Raw genomic sequence first — 23,726 nt, 5'->3', positions numbered from 1 at the left:
GTACAAAAAATATTTATAGCAGCTCTTTTTGTGGTGACCAAGAATTGGAAATTGAGGGCATGCTCATCAATTGGCGAATGACTGAAGAAGTTGTGGTATATGAATGTAATGGAATACTATTGTGCTATAAGAAATGTTAACAGGTGAACTGCAGAGAAACCTGGAAAGACTTACATGCACTGATGCTGAGTAAGGGGAGCAGAACCAGGAGAAGATTGTACACAGTAATAGCCACAGTGTGTGAGGACTGATTTTGATAGACTTAGCCCTTCTCAGCAATGAAGGACCTAAAACAATTCCAAAGAACACATGATGGAAAATGCGAGTCACATCCAGAGAAAGAACTATGGAGTCAGAATGAAGTTGACTTTTCTTTTTTTGTTTTGTTTTCTTTTTTTTTCTTTCACATGGTTTTTCCCATTCATTATAATTATTCTATACGATGTGACTAATGTGAAAATGTGTTTAATAGGAATGTATGTGTAGAGCCCATATCAGATTGCACACCACCTTGGGGAGGGAGGGAGAGAAAATTTAAAACTTATGAAAGTGATTGTTGAAAACTAAAAATAAGTATTTTAATTAAAAAAAAAGAAATGATGAGCAGGAGGATTTCAGAAAAAAAAAACTAGAAAGACTTACATGAACTGACACTGAGCGAGGGGAGCACAGCTAGGGGAACATTACAGCCACCTTGTGTGATGACTATCTTTGATAGACTGGACTCTTCTCAGCAATGCACAATGCTAAGACAACTCTAAAAGGCTCATAGTGGAAAGTGCTGGACACATCCAGAGAAAGAATGATGAAGTCTGAATGCAGATGGAAGCATAATATTTGCTCTCTCTCTTTTTTATTTTGTTTTGTTTCTTCTCTCTTGTGATTCATTCCATTTGTTATAATTCTTCTTTGCAACATGACTAATGTGAAAATATGTTTAACATGAATCTATATGTAGAGCCTCTATCAGATTTCATGCTGTTTTAGGGAGAGGAGAGAGGAAGGAGGGGGAGAAAATTTAGAACTCAAAAGCTGGTGGAGCTTCATGTTGTGAACTAAAAATAAATTAGGAAAAAATAAAAAAAACAAAAAAATAAAGTTTAAAACAACAAAAACATTTTTTGCAATAAGTATCTGTAGTTAAGCAGAACAAATTACTACCACCACCACCACCACCCGCTATCTGTATAAATGAATACCTGTCTTGTTCTGTACCCTTAAATAAATCGCTTCTTTTTAAATGCCTACAAAGCATGTGTCATCATTGATCCTTGGGAATCATGAGTTATATTCATCACTATATTGATCATTGTTCTTGTATCCATTGGAGTGATTTTGTTTTTACAGTGTTGTTATTATAAATTCTTCTCCTTGGCGGCCAGGTGGCTCAGCAAGTAAGAGCACCGGCTCCAGTGTCGGGATGACCTGGATCAAATCCAGGTTCAGATACTCAGCACCACACCCAGAAATAACAATAACTGGCCGTGTAACCTTGAGCAAGTTACTTAACCCTGATTGCTTTAAAAAAAAATAAATTCTTCTCCTGGTCCTGCTCATTTCATTCTTTGTTAATTTATAGAAATCCTTGAAGTTATAATTTTTATAATATTGATTGCTCTGCTTCTGCACCATGTCTCATGAGGGCCCTTTCTTCACAAGGGACTTTTCCATACACAGACAGGGTGCTTGACTCCTGCCTCCTTCAGTCAATCATATAAATACTGGAGTGTTTGCTATTTGCTGCACAGTGTTGGTTGCCCTTTCTTTCCAATGGCAGCTCTGGGTTTACCTTCCTATGGTGAGAGTCATCTGTGTGTTTGGACTTGGACATCTTCTTGCAAATAATCAGGATGACTTGCAACACATTATTAAATAAGATCACTTTGCCTCCATAACCACAAAGCAAAAAAGCAGAGATGTGGAAAGATTTCTTGTGTGTGCAAGTCAGTTTTTCTGCTTGTCATCCACAGCCTTTCCATTGCTACTCTAATTGTATGTACCTGGGGTGTTAGGTGGGACTAGGGTGTCTATGACACCTGTTAATGCAGGTGTGAATCCCTCAACTGGAGACTGAATTTGAAAGAAAGGGAGAGTAGGGGAGCAAGAGGAAGTCAAGAATGAGGGCAGAAGTGTTCTATATGCATCGTTCACTGAAATAAGACCTTTTTGCTGTATGAACATCCAGTGATGTACCTTAGAGAAGATAAGGTAACAAATGTTAGATATGTTGAGAACAGAATTCTTAACTAGCCATGGGTTGAACTTCATGACTTCTGCTGTTCTGCCTAACTGAAATTCTTTGGTTTCCTTTAGCGATGCTTACTCTTGGCTCTCAGGAAAGCATGTATGTTTTATCTTCTCTTTGTTGATAAGGCTGTAGCTATTCCTGTCATGTACTAGACTGGAGAGACCTAGAAAACTCTAGGAATATCAGAGTAGCAAAAGCTATCAGTATTTTCACGTAGGGAAAACAGGTCTCGTTCAAGCTTTAGGAACTTGGGAATGATGAAGAAAATTGAGCCAGAAAAATGTTGCAATCTTTATATGAGAGTGAAGAGTTCATGGAGACAGGGGCCTGGGTGGGAGGGCGATTTAAAGGAGATGTTAGTGAATGATATTTGATTATTTTATTTACAATTCCAGTGATCCACCAGGCTAAAGTATAGAATGTTGTCCATCTTCACCAATGGTGATTCCCACTGATGGAGTATCTAAGTCGTCAAAATAGAAGGAAAATCATAACAAAAAAGAATTGATGTAATGTAAAAATGTTTATAGCAGCTCTTTTTTTTGTGGTGGCAAAGAATTGACTACTGAAGGGGTACCTATCAATTGGGGAATGAATAAATGAGTTGTGGTATTCAGATTGAGAGAATTCTGTTGTGCTCTAAGAAATAATGGGGGGGGGAGGAGAAATGATTTCAGAGAAACTTGGGAAGACTTGTATGAACCGATACAAAGTAAAGTGAGCAGATCCAGAACAATTTATACACAACTACCAATAATACTGTAAAGACAGCTTTCAAAGACTTGGAATGTCTGATCAATGCAATGACCAAATGTAATTCCAGCGGACTCATGATAATGGTAAAGAACTCAGACTGCACAATTTGAAAAAAACATGCCTCTATTTTTTAGACATGGCCAGTTTGGGAATTCATTTTGTTTCACTATATGTGTTTATGACAGGTTCTTGTTCCTCATTGGTGGTGGAGAGGGGAGGGAAAGGCTTGAGAGGGAGAGAATTTAGACCTGAATATAAAATAAAGTTGAATTAAAAAAAATAAGATGACTGGGGCGGGGGGGGGGGCGAGATGTATTGAAGAGAAAGGTTGTCACAGGAAAAGGATGGCAAATACAAGGTGTTCCAACAATCTTTGTGCAATGTTCAATTTGAATACCTTTAATAGCGCAGAAGTACACTAAGACTTTTGGGACATTCTATGTAGGTAGAAGGGAGAAGAGATGAAACGTGAAATAGGATTTGAAAGTCTGAGGGTCGTCATTGCTCTTCCAAGTTAGTACCTCTTACTATGACTAACCAGAACATACTACAAAGCTAAAAGGTCATTGGACTAAACAGCCCGTTCATCATTCAGCCTGTAAAACTCTAGAAAGAATTGAGGGAAACAAAAAAGTTCATGTTCTCCTGGCAGCTATTGTACCTTCAGTAGAAGGGCAGTGTAGTGTGATGGATAGAGTATTATGCTTAGAATCCAGAACACCTGGGTTCCAGGCTCACCACAAATACTCGATAGCTGCATGACTCCTAAACCAGTCATCTAAGCCCTCCTCACCTTCATTTTCTTCATTCATAGAATGAGATTTTTGTTGTTCAGTCATTTTAGTCATGTCTGACTCTGTGACCCCATTTGAGGTTTTCTTGGCAAAACACTGGAGTGATTTGCCATTTCATTCTCCAACTCATTTTACAGATGAGGAAACTGAGACAAACAGGATTAAGTGACTTGCCCAGGGTCACACAGCTAGTAAGTGTCTGAGGCCAGATTTGACCTTGGGAAGACGAGTCTTCCTGACTCCAGGCCCAGCTTTCTATCTACTGAGCCACCAGCTACCCCCAAAAGTGGAATTAAAATACCCATAATATGTCTCTCAGAGGTTTCTCATGAAGATCAAATGAGATGTTTATAAAGCTCCTTACAAACTTTTAAGTGCCATTTACATGTGAGTTTTTCTCATGGGGTTTTTTCTAAGATCAGTCTTAGGATACAAGTAGTGTTTCAGATCATTCGGCACATTACCTGTGGGAAATGAAATGGTTATTGATTGAAATGGAACTTTGCAAAAATAGTTTTCTTAGTCCTTAGACCCACCTGATCCCTTTCTTGTTTAAAGACATGCTTTATGATTTTTTTTAAAAGAACAAAACAAGACAGAAGTGTTCACCCTACCCTTTCCTGGCATTCTTTTTTTTTCTTTAAATCGGGGGTGAGAAATACCATTTTTGGTTAGTTTGCTCCTTTGGGTTGAGTGAATTTATTTTAAAAAACTACAATCCCTTGGAGCCATTTCTAAAGCTTCCCACGTAGGCTGTGCTCAGTCTCTCCATCTCATGACTTTTTGCCTGCATTTCTTTCCTGAAACTGGAGTTTGCTAAAGCAGTAGGATGCTGGAGCTGCTGCTTCGGTGCCCCCAGACAAGCCAGCCAGTCTGGAATTAACTGAAGAGGGCAGGTGCCATCTAGTCCCCAAGGAAAAAGTAGTCTGCCATTGTCTGACAGGTTAAGTGAAAGGTGGCATATGAGAGTTGGGTGATGGGCCTGCTGGTCTCTTTTGGAATTTGTCTTGATTCTGAAGCCCTTCTGGGGAATTGTCGGGATGATTCCTTACAGACTCAAGAGGCTTTTGGCCATGTGCATGTTTTTAGTCTTTGCAATTGTACCAGTTATTACATAAAAACTTTGAGTCTTTAATTCCACAATGTGACTGCTCACATGGCAGTGCTGACTCAGACTTGGCCAAACAGGTTAGGGAGCTTGAAGATGTGGTCTTTACCAGTAAGCTGACCTGCTTGCCTGGCAGGGAGCCTTCAGCACCATGGATCCTGGGCTGTATTGCAGGCAAGAAACTGGACTTGAGATACAGTGTGCTTTGGAAGTGCTCAGGTGAGATCTCAAACATTCTTGAGTTACTACTCTTTCGTAAGCTTTTTGACCAGAAACATTGAGAATACCCTGCCACTTTTGAGGTGCTTTAAAATTCTTCTAGTGTGAAAGGATCCTATATAGAGGGCAAGAGAACCCTATATCAGGGCTCTGTGACCTTAGAGGCTTATTAAGGGCTTCTTAATACTTCTGTGACTTTATTTTTTTTTAATGGACTTGACAAAAACATTTCAATGTGTGAAGAACAGAAAAAGAAGATTGAATTATGAAACTGAATTTCTATTATATAGTTTTGTTTTAAAGCATATGTTGAATACAGTAGAAAGAAAATGGATTGTGGATAGAGCACCAACCCTGGGATCAGGAGGAGGATCTGAGTTCAAATTTGGCCTTACTAGTTGTATGACCCTGGACAAGCTGCTTAACCCTGATTGCCTCCAGAAAAGAAAAACAAAAAAGGGAAAAAAAGAAAATGGATTTAGTGTCTTGCCATAGACTCTGTAATCATAGTGCCACTGAATTATGGGTTATGGTTAAAGTGCTTCCATCAACAGATCTTGATAGCACCTTGCAGGGTGTGTTTCACATTAAGGATCTACTGGTCCTTAATAAATACTTATTAGAATGTATTGAATTGGTGATTATACCCTGGTTCTTTGTGAAGATGATACTAATGTACTGTATCACTTTCTTATTTCCCTCTCTGTTAATTTCTGTAGAGGAGGAGACCATCGAGTGGCACTGTACAAGGTAAGATATTTTCTCTCTCCCATTGGTTCATCTTAAGAGATAGGAGGGAATAAGATGAAATCCACTGATATTTCTGAAAGTTAGCCAGTGCTGGGGATAGATATTGTCTAGTTTCTCTGCTCTTCTCACTCAGTAAGGGAATGTTAGGAAGCTATACCAGTAAGCTGATGTCTGTTTTGCTCATACAAACATGTTTTTCACAGGAGCTTTCTACAATGACATTTTTCAGAATTCTGAATTGTCTGTGTCAAACACTGGCAAGATCCATGAAGTGTCATTTGACCTTGAGTTTTTCAAAATGTACTGAAAAGACTCCCAACAAAGTCATTGACCCAAACTTTTGTGGTGATATAGTAGTGAGAGGCAGCTGGCATAATGGATATAGGGCTGGCCTTGGAGTCAGGAAGACCTGTGTTTCAAGTTTTGCCTTTGACATCTATCAGTTATGTGACCATGGGCAGGGCAGTGATCAAGGTAGCTCTCTATAAATGTGAATTACAGAAAAGTTGTATTACTGAAGGGAGTTTCCATACCTGGACTTCTCCATCCTGATGAAAGCACAGGTCCAGACCAAAATGATAGTAATAATAATAATAGCAAGAATTACAGGTATGCTTTACTGCTAATCTAAACTTAAAACAAAATGCTTATTATTGCATAAGTTCCTTGCCTAACACTATGAGAGCTATACAATAAAACTTATTCCAACCATTTTATTGAAATGCATTTTCAAATGTTTGCCAAAGCAGATGGGAAATTGAAAAACTCATTCTCTCAAAAAAAAAAAAGGAAAAAAATAAGGGTAGAAAAAAAATTAAAGTGAATTGCCAAGGCCATCTCAAATTGTGATGAATGTGCTTCTGTATTCATGAAGTTGTATTCCATGGAAGGAATAGCCCCATCCTGCCTCAGTCCTCCTGAGGGTTCTCTCTCTGTTGAATCAACACTGTTCCTCTTAAAAGTCACTGACTTCTGTGATATTAGATCTGAACCACGCTGCTGGTGCATGTTTTTGTAGGGCCAAGTCCCTGTCTGTCTTTGTCTCTTTTAAAATCTCTTTCTAATTCAGGACATTTCTCAATGCTGTCAGGTTGAAAGTGACACAGCTAGGGATGTGCTTTCCTCCCTTCTATCTCAAATAAAAGACATCTAAGTATTTACAGAACACAGTGCAGTTCCTTTCCTGGCAGAAAAGAATAACAGAAAACAGAGAAATAGTTCACTATATGCCGAAGGTAATTTTCTTCCTCAGATGGACAGATCAGGCAGTACTCTGGGCCTTCAGGGATACATTTCTTGAGTTTTGGACTATAACTCTGGGAGTTGCCACTACTTAGGAGGAGAAAGGGGGTGTTTAAAAAGCTTTTAAGTGGGTCCTTGTGGTCTACATTAAAAGAAAAGCATTCCACTCCCTCTCCCTATGATCCACCTACAGTCCTGTAGCCTCCCTGTGAGATCAAACGTGAGGGCAGGTCTAGTCTCTGTGGCTTTTGTATATATTTAGCTGGGAAGGCAGGAGCTTTTGGCTTCTCCCAGTGGCCTTTTTAGTAATGCCTTGTTGGTCTTTGATGGAAAGTTGCTCAAGCCTTCCATGCAGCCTGTATCCGTTTCTGTGGTTTCTAATTTGACACAGTAGCTAACAGAATTCTCTTCAGTAGCCACAGATTGTGTGATATTTCTCAGGTGTGTCCAGATAGACTCTAGAATGATGTAGAAGAAAATGTCTGAAAGTCTAGGCCTGTGGAGCAGAGCCCCTGTGTTGAGTTCTAAACTTGACCAGTTTAAGACCTGTTTTTTTCTTTTGTATCTCACTCATTCTGTCATTTGGGGCCCAATTAAATAAGTGGCAAGTAAACAGAGATGAGCTGGATTGAAAGCTGATGGGGGCCAATGCCCTGTAGTGATTAGATGAAAAGATATGACATCATATTCCAAAGATTTTTTGATAACATAAAGCATTTAGAGAGTAACTGTAGATAGACAGGCACATTGTCTGGGTTCGTACTGAATACAGCCTAGTCTCTTTCTCTTCTCAGACAAAATTTCAAGTAATAAGTTTCAACTAGTATATGAAATAAAGCACTATTATCTAAATCAGAGGCTTTTTAACCTTTTTTGTGTTATGGAGTGCTTTGGCAGTCTGATGAAACCTATGGATCCTTTCTCAAAATCATGTTTTAAACTGACAAGAAAAAAAATGTATGCAATTGCAAAGGAAAGCAGTTATACTGAAATAAAAATGTAATTATTTCCCCTGCAACCAACTTTTCTGATTCCCTGAAATCTATCCCAAGGTTGAGACTGCAGTCTAAAAACTGCTGCTCCAAGTAGATTAGAAGATTCCCTTTCCTCAGTTTCTCAAGAGTAGTCAATAGGGGCGGCCAGGTAGCACAGTGAGTAAGAGCACCGGCTCCAGTGTCAGGATGACCTGGGATCGAATCCAGGCTCACACACTTAGCACCCACCCAGAAACACCTGGCCATGTAACCTTGAGCAAGTTACTTAACCCCAATTGCTTTTTAAAAAAAAATAGTAACAAGTGGGCTCATCTATGTAGTTGTCGTAACTTTATGGTAACACTGTGCTTGTCCTCTTACCTAGAGATTTTAACCTTTTTGGTTAGGGTTTTTGTTGTTATTCAGTCATTTCAGTTGTGTCCAACTCTTTGTGACCCTTAGCAGAGCTACTGGAGTGGTTTGCCGTTTCCTTCTCCAATTCATTTTACAGCTTTGGAACTGAGGCAAACAGATGAAGCATTTACATGACTTGCCCAGGTTCACACAGCAAGGAAGTGTCTAAGGCCAGATTTGAACTCATGAAGATAAGTCTTCCTGATTCCAAGCCCAGTGGTCTATTCACTCTGCCATCTAGCTGCCCTTTGCTGTGAGGATAGGGATATTAATAAATAGGTTTCAATTAGTTGGAGCTGGGTTTCTTTTTTTGAGGGGGTTGTTTTTTTATTTTAGTGATAAATAGATCTTATTCTGTTATAACAGCTGAAAGTTATTTGGATTGTAACAAAAAGACATAGACTTCAGTCCTCTTATTTTCTCTCTCCATATAATCCACCCCTAGTATTATTCCATGCTGGCAATATTTAAAGGATATTGTAACTAGGTGGTGCAGTAGATAGAGTGCTGGGCCTGGAGTCAGGAAGATCTGAATTAAAATCCAAACTCTGACAACTTACTAGCTGTGTGACCCTGGGCAAGTCATTTCACCCTGTTTGCCTCAGTTTCCTCATCTGTCAGTTGATCTGGAAAAGGAAATGGGCAAACCACTCTAGTACCTTTGCCAAGAAAATCCCAAATGGGGTAACAGAGAGTTAGATACAACTGAAACAACATTGCAGAATAGAGTACAATTGGAGCTTTTCCTTTAAAAAGCCAACTCTATTGTAAACCTCTTCCTCTGCCTCTATCTCCAAGGTCTTTTGGCTTGGGAAGTAGAATCTAAGACAAGATGTTTATTTATCCTGGGACCTATAAGAACCCTTAAAATATTCCTTAGAATTAGATATAACTGGGAGTGGAAAATCCCCTCCTAAAGTCATCCCTTGTGAGGCTTATTAGGTGAGGTTATGGCAGCTAATTAACTTGCAGGTGTTAGATGTGCTAGTTATGCTCAGACTCCTACATGGAAATATTAGGTAGACTTTTTAGGTAAAAAGACAGTTCTTTGTGAGGCAGGCATTTGTTTTTGTTGCAAAAATATATGTGTTTCTTTTCCCTTTGCAGGTTCTGAGTTCCCTTGGTTACCATGTAGTCACCTTTGATTACAGAGGTGAGATTTATTTTGAAGTGACTTTGAAGAACTTACTATTGACCTCTTCTCTCTTCCTTTAACCTTAATGCTTTCTTCAAACAGTCTCTTTTATAGGAACTGAAAAATCCAATTATTTTCTATGTTATAATCTTCCTTTAGGGTCCTTTTCACTTTGTGAGAATGGCAAGAAGGGAAATGGAAATGCCTTTCTTCTGACCTGGTTTCCTGTATAGTTTAGTCACCTCCATTACTGATGCCTTTTCCTGCACATAGACAGTAAATATATGACTGTCCTGTTAACAGAGAACCACAATGTTAATGAAATGGCTGTACATATCTATGCATGTATATGTTTAAGAAGCACCATTTTTTTTGGAGGGTCATTTTTTTGTTTTCCTTTCCCAAATTTGATACTTTTCTTTTTCTGAAGTTAAAAAATAAAATGGATAAAATGAGCACCTCATGAGGATTGTGTATGAAACTGGGAATCTCTTTAAAATTTTTTCTTTTCAAGTATATAGTAATTTTCAGTGTGTTAATATTCAAGCTGTCCTACTCATCTCTTTTCTTCTGAACTTCTTTTTGTTTGTTTCTGTGCATCTTTTAAAATGCTTCGATAACCCTTTTCTCCATTTTTTTGACAGTACAATTGCTAACCCTTATCTCTCTCCCAACATTCTTCCCCCAAATTGGGGAGGAAAACCCCTGTTACAAATTAGCATAATTAAGCAAAACAAATTTATATATTCTCTAGATCCAGAACTATATGTCTCATTTTGTACCTTGAGACCTCTTTGTTAGGAGATGGGTAGCATGTTTCGTCATCTGTAGTTATGGTTGGTCATTCATTATTCAAATTGATTAAATCTTTGTAAGCTGATTTTCTTTGCAGTGTAGTTATATAAATAACTCTCCTCAATCATCCCACTTAAGTCTGCATCAGTTTTGTTAGTCTTCCTAGGTTTCTCTGAAACTGTCCCTTTATTGTTTCTTATGGCACAATAATATTCCATTACTTTGTCACTCTGAAGCCCTTATTTGGGAAGAATTGGAATGATAGTTAGCAAATAAGTCTTTCCTACCATTGACTTCAACTAAATTCTTTCTTTTCACTACCCCATGGTAGAAACACTTAGCCTAATGGAAAGCGCCATCCTCTGTTGAGTTCCCTTGCTCAATTCTCTGTATTTTAAGAAGTAGATGAAATTACATATGGCTGGCCAAACTTCTCCAGCTATCCTCTGTCTAGTTCTTATCACTTTAAAATCCCTTGTAGATACTATGCATGATTCATTGTCTTGTCTTTGCCACGTAATATGCTCTAGAAGGAGTTTGGTTGGACTGCTGATTTTGCCCTGTGTAGGACGGGTCTTTGTTGTGACACAGTTTTGCACTTCTGAATCGAACACAGTAATGTGCACAGGGAAAATTCCTGTGAGTTTCATTATATCGTATGTTGCTATGTGGCATATTAAACATCTGTTTCCTGAGTAACCTGAAATTTTGATTCAGCTCAAGTCAGCAGGCATTTAGTAATCTCATTATGTATATATCAAGGACTGTGCTGCCTAGTTGCCATAAAGGCAAGTCCCTGACTTTTCTATAGTTCAGTAGTTGAGCTGTTTGTGCTATGGATACCAAGTTTATTGAATAAGAAAGCAGCCTTGAGACATAGAAAAAGGGAAAAGTACTGGGTTTTGCCTTAATGGATGACTTCTCTGATGTTTGTATTTTTAAAATATATTTTTAAGGCCATTCCTTTCTCTTCTCTCTCCCTTGAATCTTCTTCTCATGCTTTCCAGCCCAAACCACTGAAATCATAAGTATTGACAAAGTACCTACCAGGTCCCCGGTATTAGCAGAATATAATTGGAGATACCAAAAAAAAAAAAAAAGACCTGTAGCCTTTGCCTTAAAGGGGTTGGATTTTAAATTTATGAGAACTCAATAGAGGATGGCTGGATCAGTTTGACTAACCATATGTAGTTTTATCTACTTTTCAAAATACAGAGAGTTGAGCAAGGGAGCTCAACAGAGAATGGTGTTTTCCATTAAGCTGTGTGCTTCTGCCAGGAGGTAGGGGAAAGAAGAGTTTGGATGAAGTGTATGGTATAAGAAAACTAGCTAACTGTTCAGTTCTCCCCGAATGAAGGCTTCACAGTGGCAAGTATTTGCTCAATGAATTCTTTCCCTCCCCCTTTCCCCACTAGTTGGAGAAACCAATGAGGAGTTTAGTTTGGCTAGAGCAAAGAGTGTGTGTTTGAGAATGGTGGAAAATAAAGTTAGATAAATGAATCAATAAGTAAGGTGGAGCCTAGATTATGAAGGACCTTAAAAGTCAAGTTAAGGTATGTGGAGTTCTTGTAATAGAAATCAATTGTAAGTTTTTTAGTTAGAAAGGAACATGAGGAAAAGCTCTTTTTAAGAGCTTAACCTGGCAGGATGGAAGATACAATTGGAGAAAGAATGAACCCAGGGATGCCACCTGTCATAGAGGATCCTAGAGTGAGTTGCTGGTGACAGTGACAATAGAGAGAAAAGGACTAGGGACCAGATGTGGAGAACCTGCAGCCTTGAGACCACATGAGGTCCTCTAGGTCCTCAAGTGTGACCTTTTTATGGATTTCAAACTCCATTTGTTCTGTGAAGTTTGGATTCAGTCAAAGGGCAGCAGATAGAGTGTTTGAGACTTCACTCATCATTCCCTGAAGTGTGGCAGTGACCAGGATTTTGTGAGCGAAGCTGGAGTCCCAACCTTGGGAGCCAATTGCTGACACTTGGGGATCACTTCCTCTTCCAAGTTATTGTGGCTTTTACTGTTTGTACCATTTGTTCAGCACCTATAAAATGCTACCTTGTATTGTTGTCTTTTACAAATATTGTATGACTCCCCCAAATATATTGTGAACCCCTTGAGGGAAGGGGACCATGTCTCGTACTTCCATGTATCCTTAATGCAACACACAATCTCTTATACAAAGCAGTCACTTAAAAATAGTCATGAGTTGCTGCTGCTATGTAGATTTTCACTCGGAAACTTTAGGCACTTCCCCAGAAGATTGGCTGGAAAAACCACATTGGTATATTTTATACCTACCCATTCTTCATCCCTATTGCAGACATTTTGTAACCTTCCAGGGCTTGGGAAGCAGGTTTTACTGCCCTAAGTCCCATGGCTTTTGCTTGTGCATCAAAACTGGCTCCTTCTAAACCTTGTGATGCCTTTTAAAAAAAAATCATTTGATGATGACTCATTGCCGAGCTGCTCAAAAAACAGCAATCATTGATTTCTTTTTGAGGTACAAGGGTGAAGAAAGATAAGGGGAATGGCCTAAAAAAAGATATTTTAAAAACACAAACATTAGGGAATTCAGCCCACTGAGGCAAAACTTCTCACTTTTCCTTTTGTTAATGTGTCAAGGCAACTTCCTTCTCCAAGAGTCCTGGATGTCTAGGCTCTGAACTGTAGAAAGACCATAGACTTCTCTTAATGCTTCTCTTTAGCACAGGTTTGTCCAGCCTGTCATGAGGAGTTGATTCATTTCCTGTAATCATTGCTGGAAGAACAGAAAAGCTCACCTGAGATGACTAGCATTAGTTTCTTCTACTGCAGCAACTACCTTGGCAGCAACTATCTAGAGAGAAGCATTGAGGTAACTGGCACAGGATCCAGAAAAACGAGGGAAGGCGGCCTTAGAAAAGGCACTGGAGTGCATGTACCTAAGGATTAAGGACTGCTGCCCACTTGTGCCCTTCATCCCTGCCTCCACCTGGACCTTGCTCTGGAAAAATGAAAAAGACATACTACATACAAACTAAAATATCTCCCTTCCTTCGACCCTCAGGCTACCTGTTTCACTTTTCCCTGTATGCCAGATTTAGCGAAGGACTAGCCTCCATTCACCACTTCCAACAAGCTACTTCTCACTCGGCTCCTTTCAATCAGGATTCCTCCATCAGCATTCTACTGAAATTGTTCCTTTACATGTCATCATTTGACCTCCTCAATTGCCAGATCTCATTGCCTTTTCAGTGCTTGTTACCCTTGACTTGTCTGCAGTATTCAAACAATTGACTGTCGCCTGTCTTGTTGAAGGTTTCTTTTGGCTTTTTTGACAGCACTTGCCTCAGTCTCTCCCCACCTCTCTGACCACTGTCTTTATCATTGGTTCCACTTCTCTGTCCTGATCTGTTGCAACTTTCGTTCTGTTCTGTCTTTGCCCCATTCCTTGATGGTCTTCTGCACTCTCTTGGCTTCTCTGATAGCCAGTAAGCAGATGACTCAAAATCCAGACCTGTATTTGCCATTACCTAGTAGACACTTCCATCTGGATAGCCTACAAGCATTTCAGATTGAAAATGGCTGGAAGTGAATGCTTCATCCTTCCCTTTGAAACCTGCCCTTCTTTATGATTTCTCTTATGTTAATAGTATAATTCTCCTGGTCACCTATGCTTACAATCTTTATTTCATTCCTACCTAGCATTCAGCAGGTGGCTAACTAATGTTGATTGTGCCTCTGCAGTTTCTTTGGTATTCACTCGTCCAACTCCCTGCCACCCAGGGTACTGTAGTAGTTTCCTAGCTTGTCTCCCTACCCCCCCTTTACTCTCCCCTTCCAGCCTTTCCCACCCCATTGCCAGAATAATCTTCCTGATCCTCGGCTTTGATTACATCATCCCTCCCCACAACCCCGCTCAGAAAACTTTCACTGGTTCCAGCTGCATACAGAACAAATTCCAAACTGGCTTCAGTCTACATTATCTCACATAATACCCCCTTCTATGCTCTTTATACCTCCCAAACTAGACTGCTCCCTTGTTTTCCTGCCTCTGTCTTTTTAATTCCTAATAGTTAAAATTATCAAGCCTCAACTCCTATCTCTTCCTGTTAAACTGCAACTCATCCTTTAAGATGCAGCTCAATTGACACCTCTTCCATGAAGCCATCCTTGATTCCCTCCCCCTTTCCCAAGCTGGGAATGAATGGTTCCTCCTCTAAACTCTCAAAGTACCTTGTTCATTGTTCTTATGTATTAGTATATTCGGTTTTCAATTACTGCTATTTGTGTATATGTGTTATCTTTCCTATTAGATTATAGAATCCTTGAGAGAAGCAACTAAGTCACATTTGTCTTTGTGTCTTCTCTAGCACTGAACATTTTTCCTTGGACATAGTAATGGATTTGGGCTTTGATATGCCTGATAAAGCCTTGGTAAAATTGAAAAAGAATTTCACCTAGCAAAAATGAATGAATTCTAATTTTAGTTCAATTATGGAGGCCAGCACGATGTGCCTCAACTCCTGATTCTACCATTAACTGTCAGTGTGACCTTGGGCAAGTTGCTTCCCAATCAATCAGTCAATAGGCAAAACATTTATTAAGCACCTAGTACTATGTGCAAGACACTGTGCTAAGCTCTGGGAGTACAAAAAGAGACAAAAGACAGTCCCTATCCTTAAGGATCTAATGGGGGAGACAATAGGCAAACAATTATACAAAGCAAGCTATACAGGATAAATAGGAAATAATTAGCAGAGGGAAGGATTTAGAATTAAGAAGGGTCGGGAAAGTCTTTTTATAAAAGATGGGATTTTTGTTGGGACTTATTCTGGACCTTGGTTTTTTTTTTGTTGTTTTTTTTCCTTCGAGGAGGTTCAACTACATGATCTCTGAGGTCTCTTCCAGTGCTAAAAAAAATTAGAAGATTTTTCAGTCAGTTTTCATGAAACTCAAACAGGGTCAGGAGGTTGAAAATACTGACCAAATTCTAAATGTGAAATTACCTGTCATTATAATACAGATCGGAAATTATATCAGACATTTTAAAATAGATAGCACATATCTGTCTCATGCCAGCCTTCAGTTACTACAGGTAATCTTGAGGTGACCACTTCAGATTCAGTAGTAATTGTTATTTTCCTCCACAAAAAAAAATTACCTTGTATTTAGTGTGTGTGTGAGTGTGAGAGAGAGAGAGAGACAGAGAGAATCACATACACACATTTTCTCCCTCAATAACTTTCATTGCCCAGAGAAAGGAGAGAGGAATGGGGGTAAGGGGTGGAATGGAAGGGAATGACTGAGGTTTTTTGGTTGAATCTTGTTGAATTGGTTCCTCTGGTTATTTACCAGTCAGTTTGTAATCTGTGCTAGCCATCGTTTTGTGTGGCATTTTGAGGAGGTTTGTGGGTAGGAGGTCACAGTTTTCCCTGGGAGGACTAGGTCAGTAGAGCTAGTGATTACAAATTACCAGGAGTATAATTGTCATGAAGCAGTCTTTCCAGTGCCTGCATTCTTTCAGGCTTTAGAAATCCATGTATTTGCTTGGAAACAAGTTTCAGTTGAAGAATAAATGAATGTTCCAAGCTGTTTGGAGGCTCACAGAATCACAGATTGCTGCAGCTGGAAAGGGACTTCAGAGATCACCTAAACTGAATCTCTAGTTTTATAGATGAAGAACCTGCAGTCCAAAGAGCTGTAAAGATTTGCTGAAATATCTGATTAGTAGGAGGGCCCCAATTTTGAACCCAGGTTTTTTTGACTCCCAGTCCTGGGCTCTTTCAGCTATAACGTGCTTGCTTATACATGAGGGTATGATGAGAATATTTGGAAAGTGCTTTGTAAACCTTAAAACATTTTTTAAATGTTAGCTGCTATTTCTCTTATTGTTATGCCAACTCTCATCCCTTTATCCTTCATTCTGTAGTGATTCTGCAGTGTCAGTATAATGTGGGGGCCAAGTGTGTGGCCGTGGCATGAGCTGACTCATAGAATCTCCCAAGCAAGGCTTGGGAGGGCCATTGGAACATTCAGTTTGCCCCTTCCTCTGTAGTCATCCATATTCTTCTCGGGCTCAGCGATGGGGGTCTAACTAGTGAGGGGAGCCCATTCGTTCAGTGCGGGTTGGTCCTCACTGTTAATTTTGTCTTCATTGTACCAAAAGCTGTAACCCATTGAAAAACTGGTGAAGCTTCCACCCATGGGTGTTGGTCTTGCTTTCTCAACAGCAGCTCAGAATAAACCTGCTTCTTTTATGTGACAGCCCATGAACGATTGCTTTCTGGGCATGCAAATAATGTGAATTTGACAAATGACTTTAAATGTTAAGATCTTTCATTTGCTCTTTCTCTGGACTCCTCTCTTTTTAGGCTGGGGTGATTCAATAGGAACTCCAACAGAACGGGGAATGACCTATGATGCGTTACATGTTTTTGACTGGATAAAAGCAAGGAGTGGTTACAATCCTGTGTATATTTGGGGCCATTCACTGGGCACTGGGTAAGATTTCCATTCATCTAGCATTTAATTGCCTTTGGAGGGAGAAGTTGGGGGGGTGTTGTAATCTTTAAATTATCAACCTGTCCAAATCTTATCGCTCAAGTACCATTTTCTTTGAGCATTTCTGAAGCTTGTCCCTGGGTATATTCCATTGTATCATTAAATATGTTAGAATGAAGAGATAGAATGGTGCAATTGATAGAGCGCTGGACTCGGAGTCCAGTAGACCAGGGTTCAGGTCCCACCTATGATGAAAGTATGACACTATCTCACTGTGTAGCTGTAGGCAAGACATGTAATTTCTTTGTGCCATAGGCAACTCATCTAAGTTACAGAAGGGTTTTCCTTTCTGTGGATGAAGGAAATTTTGACACTAGCAACCCCCTACATTGAAGAAATAATAGATCCTTCCCTTATTCCCCTAGCTTTTCTCCACTTCAATCTAAGAAGTTGATTAGTATATAAAAGCCCAGTTACAACCTTTAGTGCTTTTAGAGGAATAGTCTACTATAAAAGTCCTTAATTGGAGGAAGCCATGAAGGAGGGAAATAGACAGACTAGATTGGAAGCAAAGGGTGAAATAATTGCTTTCCTTCTAGAAGAGAGGGAATACTGAGTCCCCTATGTGTCAGTGAAGGCAGCAAGAGACAGGGATTTGAGCCTATTTAGCGAAGTAGAGGAGCTATCACTGTGCCTGTGTTCGAGAAAGAAGATGGGGAAAATAACTGTACTGGAAGAACTGGAACTTAGGACGTTTGCATGAGAAGCTAGGCTTCAGTGTTCTGTAGCCCAACCAAAAGATTCAGAGTATATATGTTAGAAAGCAGAAGGCAGGAAAGGATCAGTGCTGCATGTGATCCTATTTGGACCTCCTTTTCTTTTCGGTTGAGTCAATTGTCCCAAGCTTGCTTTGGCTGCCCATGTGCATAAGAACAGATTGTCATAGCCAGTTACCAAGATGAAGGCTGTGGTATGGAAACCAGAATCACTTTAAAGTGGACAGATTTCCTGGGAGATATTTGACTGACTTATTCTGATGCAAATGAGGAACAGTATCAGATTTGAACAGGGAGAGGCGATGATAGTGATAATGGCGTGCAGGAATATACTGTTGTAGGAAGAAAACCTATGGAAGTCAATGTCCTAGACACATGGACTGCTGACTTTGTTGGTTTAATTTACCTTTTAAAACAGTTCTTGTCCTTAAGGGGCTCATATCTTAATGGGGGAGACAACATGTAAACAACTAGATATAGACAAACAAAATCTAGGGAGAATACATGGGAGGTCAGCTGAGAAGGGAAGGCCTCCTGCTTATCAATTTGTGTTGTGTTTTTCTTGGATCTGGCAAGTGCTCATCAGAAAGGTTAAGGCCTTAGGTGAAGTGGTCTGTACTACTATGCCCCTTTTCATTTCATCATAACTCCTGTGGGAGCCACCAAATCCTCGCCCCCCCCCCCCAGGGCAAATTCCTTGAATAACTTTTAGCCTGATAGGGTAAGGTGCCACAGGATAAGAGACTCCATCTGATGGCCGGCCCTCCAGTCCCCATTACCTCCATTAGCCACGATGTGAGAGACACACTGAACCTTTTCATAGCTTACTTTCTGAAGGCTATAAAAGAAGGGATGATTGGAAAAACTTTAACACCAGGTAGAGGAGAATGAGTCTGAATTGGGACTGCTATGCTGTCCTGCTTGAAAGAGATGAACCGTGTTTAAAATGGGCATCTTTCACTGGCTTCCCAGTTTTTTATCAAAGATGGTCTTTGTACAACCAAACCAGTGTGGTCTGGGTGCAACTGCAGACAAAGATAACCATCTCCCTGCATGTGCTGCCTGGGTTCAGAAAACATGCAACAGAGATGAGTAAGGATAGATATTTATTGCATGTGCTGGGTTGATCCAGACAACTTGTCTATTAGTGGCACTTTCCAAGCAATGAATTGTGACATTCTGAGTAGTCTCTCCTGAGAAGTGATCAATGTGCTTTCCTAAGTCTGTTAGCTGAAAGGATGTTATTCCTTCCCGACAGGCTTTATGGACATGGTTCAGTAGCAGGAGGCACAAAGTGGTCATTTAGGAAGTCAACTTACCCAGAAGTATTCATCCATTCCTAAGGTGTGAGGTAAAGGGAGTCATTGCTGGAAGACAGCTCAGTAGACACAGGTCCTGCTTATGAGTCATAGAAGGTCCAAGCTTCTCCGCAGGACCCCAGGACTTCCTAAGTCCTCGCTTTTGTTATCTTTCTAAAAGGCCATGTTCAGTTCATAGGTCACCATTCTTCCCGAAAGGGCAAGACAAATTTCTAGCTGTCAAATTAGTGTCCTTTCTTGAAAAAACAAATCCTCAAAAATAAGGTAGATTATCATTTCGTTGATGGTCCTTTATGCCTATTTCATTGGGGGCTTAAACCATTCTTGTCTTGATTAGAAAATAGAAAAGGATGAATTTTTATTTATAATTAATTTGCTTCCCTTTTTTCTTTCTAGAGTTGCGACCAACTTAGTGAGGCGCTTATGTGAACGAGGTAAGACATCTAAGACCACTAATGAGGCATTTAATGACCATCATAACTCTTCTATGGCCATTGCAGTAGCATGTCACCAGATGCATGCTTCTCGCTTGTTCTGGAGACACATTGTTTGCTTATTAAATAAGATAGCTTCTACTGAAGAGTCTTTTCCATCAGAAGGTTTTATATAACTAGGTCTTCCTGTCTCACATGTTCTCTTATACCTCAGGTTTACATACTGTTGAGTCTCTCCCTCTCTCCCCGCCCCCCCACTTAATTTTGAATAAGAAGTGGGTATCTGTCATACAGGTAGAATTGTGGTTGTGCTTTTTCATTGGATCTGAGGTGTCAATTGGACCTTGCCTCTGCCCAATGTAGTATGCATATTCCTTTTAAGTTTCTCCTCCTTTTCAGCCTTCTTTAGACTTGATATATGAAATCTCAAGGTAGTTGATTCCATTTCTTTGATAGCTCTAATCACTAGGACTTTTTTTTATATCAAGCCTAAATCTGCCCTTTTAGAAATTTCACTATAGAAGACAAAGCTACAAACTTCCCAGTGGCCTATCAGATCCACCCTGGCACATGCAAATGATTCAAGGCCTAGAGTTTTTGTTTTGTTTTGTTTTGTTTTTTTAAGCCAAAAAACCAAAGAGCCCCTCAGTGTTAGCTTCTCCTGCTTCAGGATAAAGAATCCCTGCCACTGTGCCTGTAGCCAAAGGCAGCCAGTACTGCATTTCACACCCATACCCTTCTAGTATTTATTTTCTAAGGTAGCTTTGTACCAGGGGGTGTCGGGTATACTTAACTGCTCTCCCACCCCCATCTGTAAATAATAACTTTGAAAAAAACACAGCTGGAGCATGGGCTAAGACATGAGAAATGGAAAGTGGCCGGGAGATCTGGAATCTGGATCAATCTTTTGCCTTCTCTAGCACTGTTTTATTTATGGCCTTGGGCAACTCACTCATTTCACTTCCCTTCACTTCAGTCTTTTCATCCATAAAATGGGGGTCAGCATGCTTGCCCTACCCACTTTGGAACTGGGAGGTTGTTATGAGGATCATGGAATCAGAGGCACAGACAATCACAGTCAAGTCTTTAAACATTTATTTAGTACCTGCTGTGAGCCACACAGTGTTCTAAAGCACTTTAAAAATATCTCATTTGATCCTTACAACAACTTTGGAAGGTAGGTGCTATTATATAGATCCCCATTTTAAAGTTGAGGAAACTGAGGCAGAGAGAGGTAGTGATTTTCCAGGGGTCACACAGTAAGTATCTGGATCTGGATTTGAACTCAGGTCTTCCTGACTCCAAACCCAGCACTGTATTCACAGCACCACATTGCTGCCTCATCTAATCCCACTCATATCTGAAAAAGAAAAGGTTGCAGACAAATTTTAGATCAAAGTAAGGAAAATTTTCCCAACAACAAAGAGCTATCCAATAGAAGTAGTCCTTTCTCATCTGCTGTGAGTAGCCAACCATTCTTTGCTTGAAGACTTTTGGTTAGGGGGAATCAGCTGCCCCCTGATCCCTTTCTTTTGCATAGCCCTGTTGTTTGGAAGCTTTCCTCACACCCACTGGAAATTTGCCTCTGAATCTTCTGCCCTCTGGGTGGGGGGGAAGCCCCCTGCAAACAGAGCAAATCTAATTCTTCTTACACAGGATAGTCTTGAAACACATGGAAGATGGCTATCATGTCCTCTTACGTCTTTCCCTCTCCTGGCCAAACATCCCTAGTTCCTTCTTATGCCATGACCTCAAGGCCCTTGGTTACTCTGGACACTCCTGCTTATCAGTGTCTGTCCTAAAATATGTGGCCCAGAATTGAACAGTCTTCCAGATATAGCTCTGCGCGGGCAGAGTACAGTAGGACTATCACCATTTGGTTCCTGGAAGCTGTGCACGCCCTAGGTCACCCAGATCAGGTACACAGATTGATAAGAGTGGAATGGGGTGGTTTCTGGACTAGTGGAATCCTGGGTTTGCTCAGGGTGTGCCTGAGATCATGTGCTTCTCACTCTGGTCATGCTTGAATTCCATCCTGTTTGTAATAGTGATTCCCTTCTTTCCCTTTTGATGTGAGAACTGGATTAGATATGAACTCAGAGGCCCTTTCCAGCTCTAGATCACTGCCCTAATTGGTCAGTCATCAGCAGAATGGAGCCGGGGCACGTACTCTCTAGAGTTTTGTCTGCAGAGGACTTTTCTCATATCCCTTTGGCACAGTTTCTCACAGAGAGTATTCAAGGCCACTTAAAGATGGCATCATCCTCCCAGGCCTCATTGCATCATCATGTTTTCTTTTTCTCTCCCTCCTCTAGAAACTCCTCCAGATGCCCTCATATTGGAATCTCCATTTACAAACATACGTGAAGAAGCAAAAAGTCATCCATTTTCAGTGGCAAGTAGAGATTTCAAAATGGATTTTTCTGGTTTCATTTTAAGCAGAGGCCGTGTGCCTGCACACAGATGCTATATTACCGGTGTGAAGCACAACATAGGGTAAAAAGTGTTCCTAAACAGGCCATTCCAAAGGGCAAGGAGCCACACTGTGCACATGCTGTCCATCTGGTATGAATTGGCTTGGATCTTAGGGAGACCTGGCCATTTGTGCACTCTTCAGAAATGGGGTGCTCAGGCTTTTGGCAATTTCCTTAGTGAAATATTTGTTTAGGAATTTAAGGGAAGGTCATGGTTGTTAGAAGATTGTCGTATTTGTTCTCTGAGACCCCTTCTCTTTCCTTTATCTTCAAATCCCATCCTGCCAAGTTTACATACTAGGTTATCTAGGATTAGAAACTGTGAGTTTAAAAGGAAAGGTTCTTTGGGTTGGCCAAGCATACGGGATTGTGGGGAGACTGAGGACTATACTCAAAACACACATACATGCATGCAAACACACACTTGTGTGTATATGTATCTATACATGTATGTGTGTGTGTACACACAGATATTGCTGGGTGTGACCAGAGAGAGTCCCAGTGCTAATTTAATTTCTCTTGTTTGTTCCCCTTTGTTTCCTTGAAATTCTTGGGTTCCTTCATATTTCCATATTTGGTTTGAGCTCTTGGAGTGAAGGAAACTCTGGGGTTCCCTTCTGAATTGTGATGTCACACAAGTGCCTGGCTTGGGCAGGAGCCATTTTTAAGCTTTATTTTTAAAATGTCCTTTCCCACAATATTTTGTAATTCAACTGTCCCTTGCAAAGAAAAGGACCCCAAGCCCCTACTTTCTTCCTGATTAGGAAGGCTATTGTTGGTTTTAATTATTTCATCTCCAAATTAAGTCCTAGCTTATACTACCTTGTAGAAACTGACCTTGTTTGAAAGTCAGCCCCTGAAGCCAGATTTTTACAGACTGATAAAAATCTCTGTGGTTGCACAGTCATAATTGCTGTCTTGGTGTGATTCATTTTATTATCTTTCCCCCATAATAAGAGAGACTTAGAGTAACAAGCATTTATTATTTGCCTACTGGGTAGCTCCCAGGGCCTTCAAGTCAAGTAGAGTAGAAGTTCTTAGGGAAGGGTGGGGAAATAATACAGAAACAAGAAGTTGGAATTAGGACAAACCCACCCTATTGTACGCCATTTTGCTCAGTACCAGCTCTACAGAGGAATTCTCTTGGCTTTTTCTTTTGGTGAGTGGACGAGGCAGGAATTTTTTCTGTGAAGTTTGGGCTCAGTCAAAGGGCCACACTTGAGGACCTAGATGGCCATATGTGGCCTCCAGCCTGCAGGTACCCCGCCCCTGGTATAGCAATGACTGGATTTAGAGTCAGAAGAACCAGCTTCAGATTCTGACTCTGTTACTTATGTACTCGTGTAAATGTGTGACCTTGAACAAATTTATCCTTATTCAACCTCTTCTTTTTAGTACCCTTCCTTCAAAAGACATATAAACTCTTTGAGGTCAGGGGCTGCCTTCTGTCTCCAGCCTTGTGTAAAGTACACCCTGAACAAATGTTGCTGAATTTTATTCTGTGTTGCAGAGTCGTCTTCATTGGGGGGAAAAATGTTAACAGGCATTAATGCTGACAGCTTAATATTTATTCCTCTCATGAATATTTTCAACTTTAAGGGAACCTTGGGCAAAGGAAAATGGGTAATTCAAATCAATAACTCTCTAATGGTATAATTTCTGTTTCTGAATGACCTGGGTTAAAGAGAGAAGTTTGGGGATAAAGGAAACTTTCTTTTAATAACACTATCCTACTTTCTTACTGGATGACCTGTTATAGGGTTGATGTACTTAATGCAGCCATACGCATTAAAAATAACCT

General features: G+C 40.2%; 1 protein-coding gene across 3 annotated transcripts in view; it reads left to right on the top strand.

The window, feature by feature from the left end:
• Nucleotides 1-23,726, top strand: part of ABHD12 (abhydrolase domain containing 12, lysophospholipase) — a 159,046-nt gene that overhangs the window by 125,531 nt on the left and 9,789 nt on the right. For all 3 annotated transcript variants that reach the window (XM_069075544.1, XM_069075541.1, XM_069075542.1), the window contains 5 exons: nucleotides 5,845-5,875; nucleotides 9,613-9,658; nucleotides 16,793-16,922; nucleotides 19,414-19,451; nucleotides 21,767-21,846. In XM_069075544.1, the coding sequence (XP_068931645.1) occupies nucleotides 5,845-5,875; nucleotides 9,613-9,658; nucleotides 16,793-16,922; nucleotides 19,414-19,451; nucleotides 21,767-21,846 (325 nt within the window). The remainder of the gene's footprint in view (nucleotides 1-5,844; nucleotides 5,876-9,612; nucleotides 9,659-16,792; nucleotides 16,923-19,413; nucleotides 19,452-21,766; nucleotides 21,847-23,726) is intronic.

Source organism: Petaurus breviceps, unplaced genomic scaffold (genome assembly GCF_028583685.1).
Source record: "Petaurus breviceps papuanus isolate PSGF00001 unplaced genomic scaffold, PetGlider_PUasm1.0 90919, whole genome shotgun sequence".
Lineage (NCBI taxonomy): Eukaryota > Metazoa > Chordata > Mammalia > Diprotodontia > Petauridae > Petaurus > Petaurus breviceps.
This window is presented reverse-complemented; position numbering and strand designations above follow the sequence as displayed.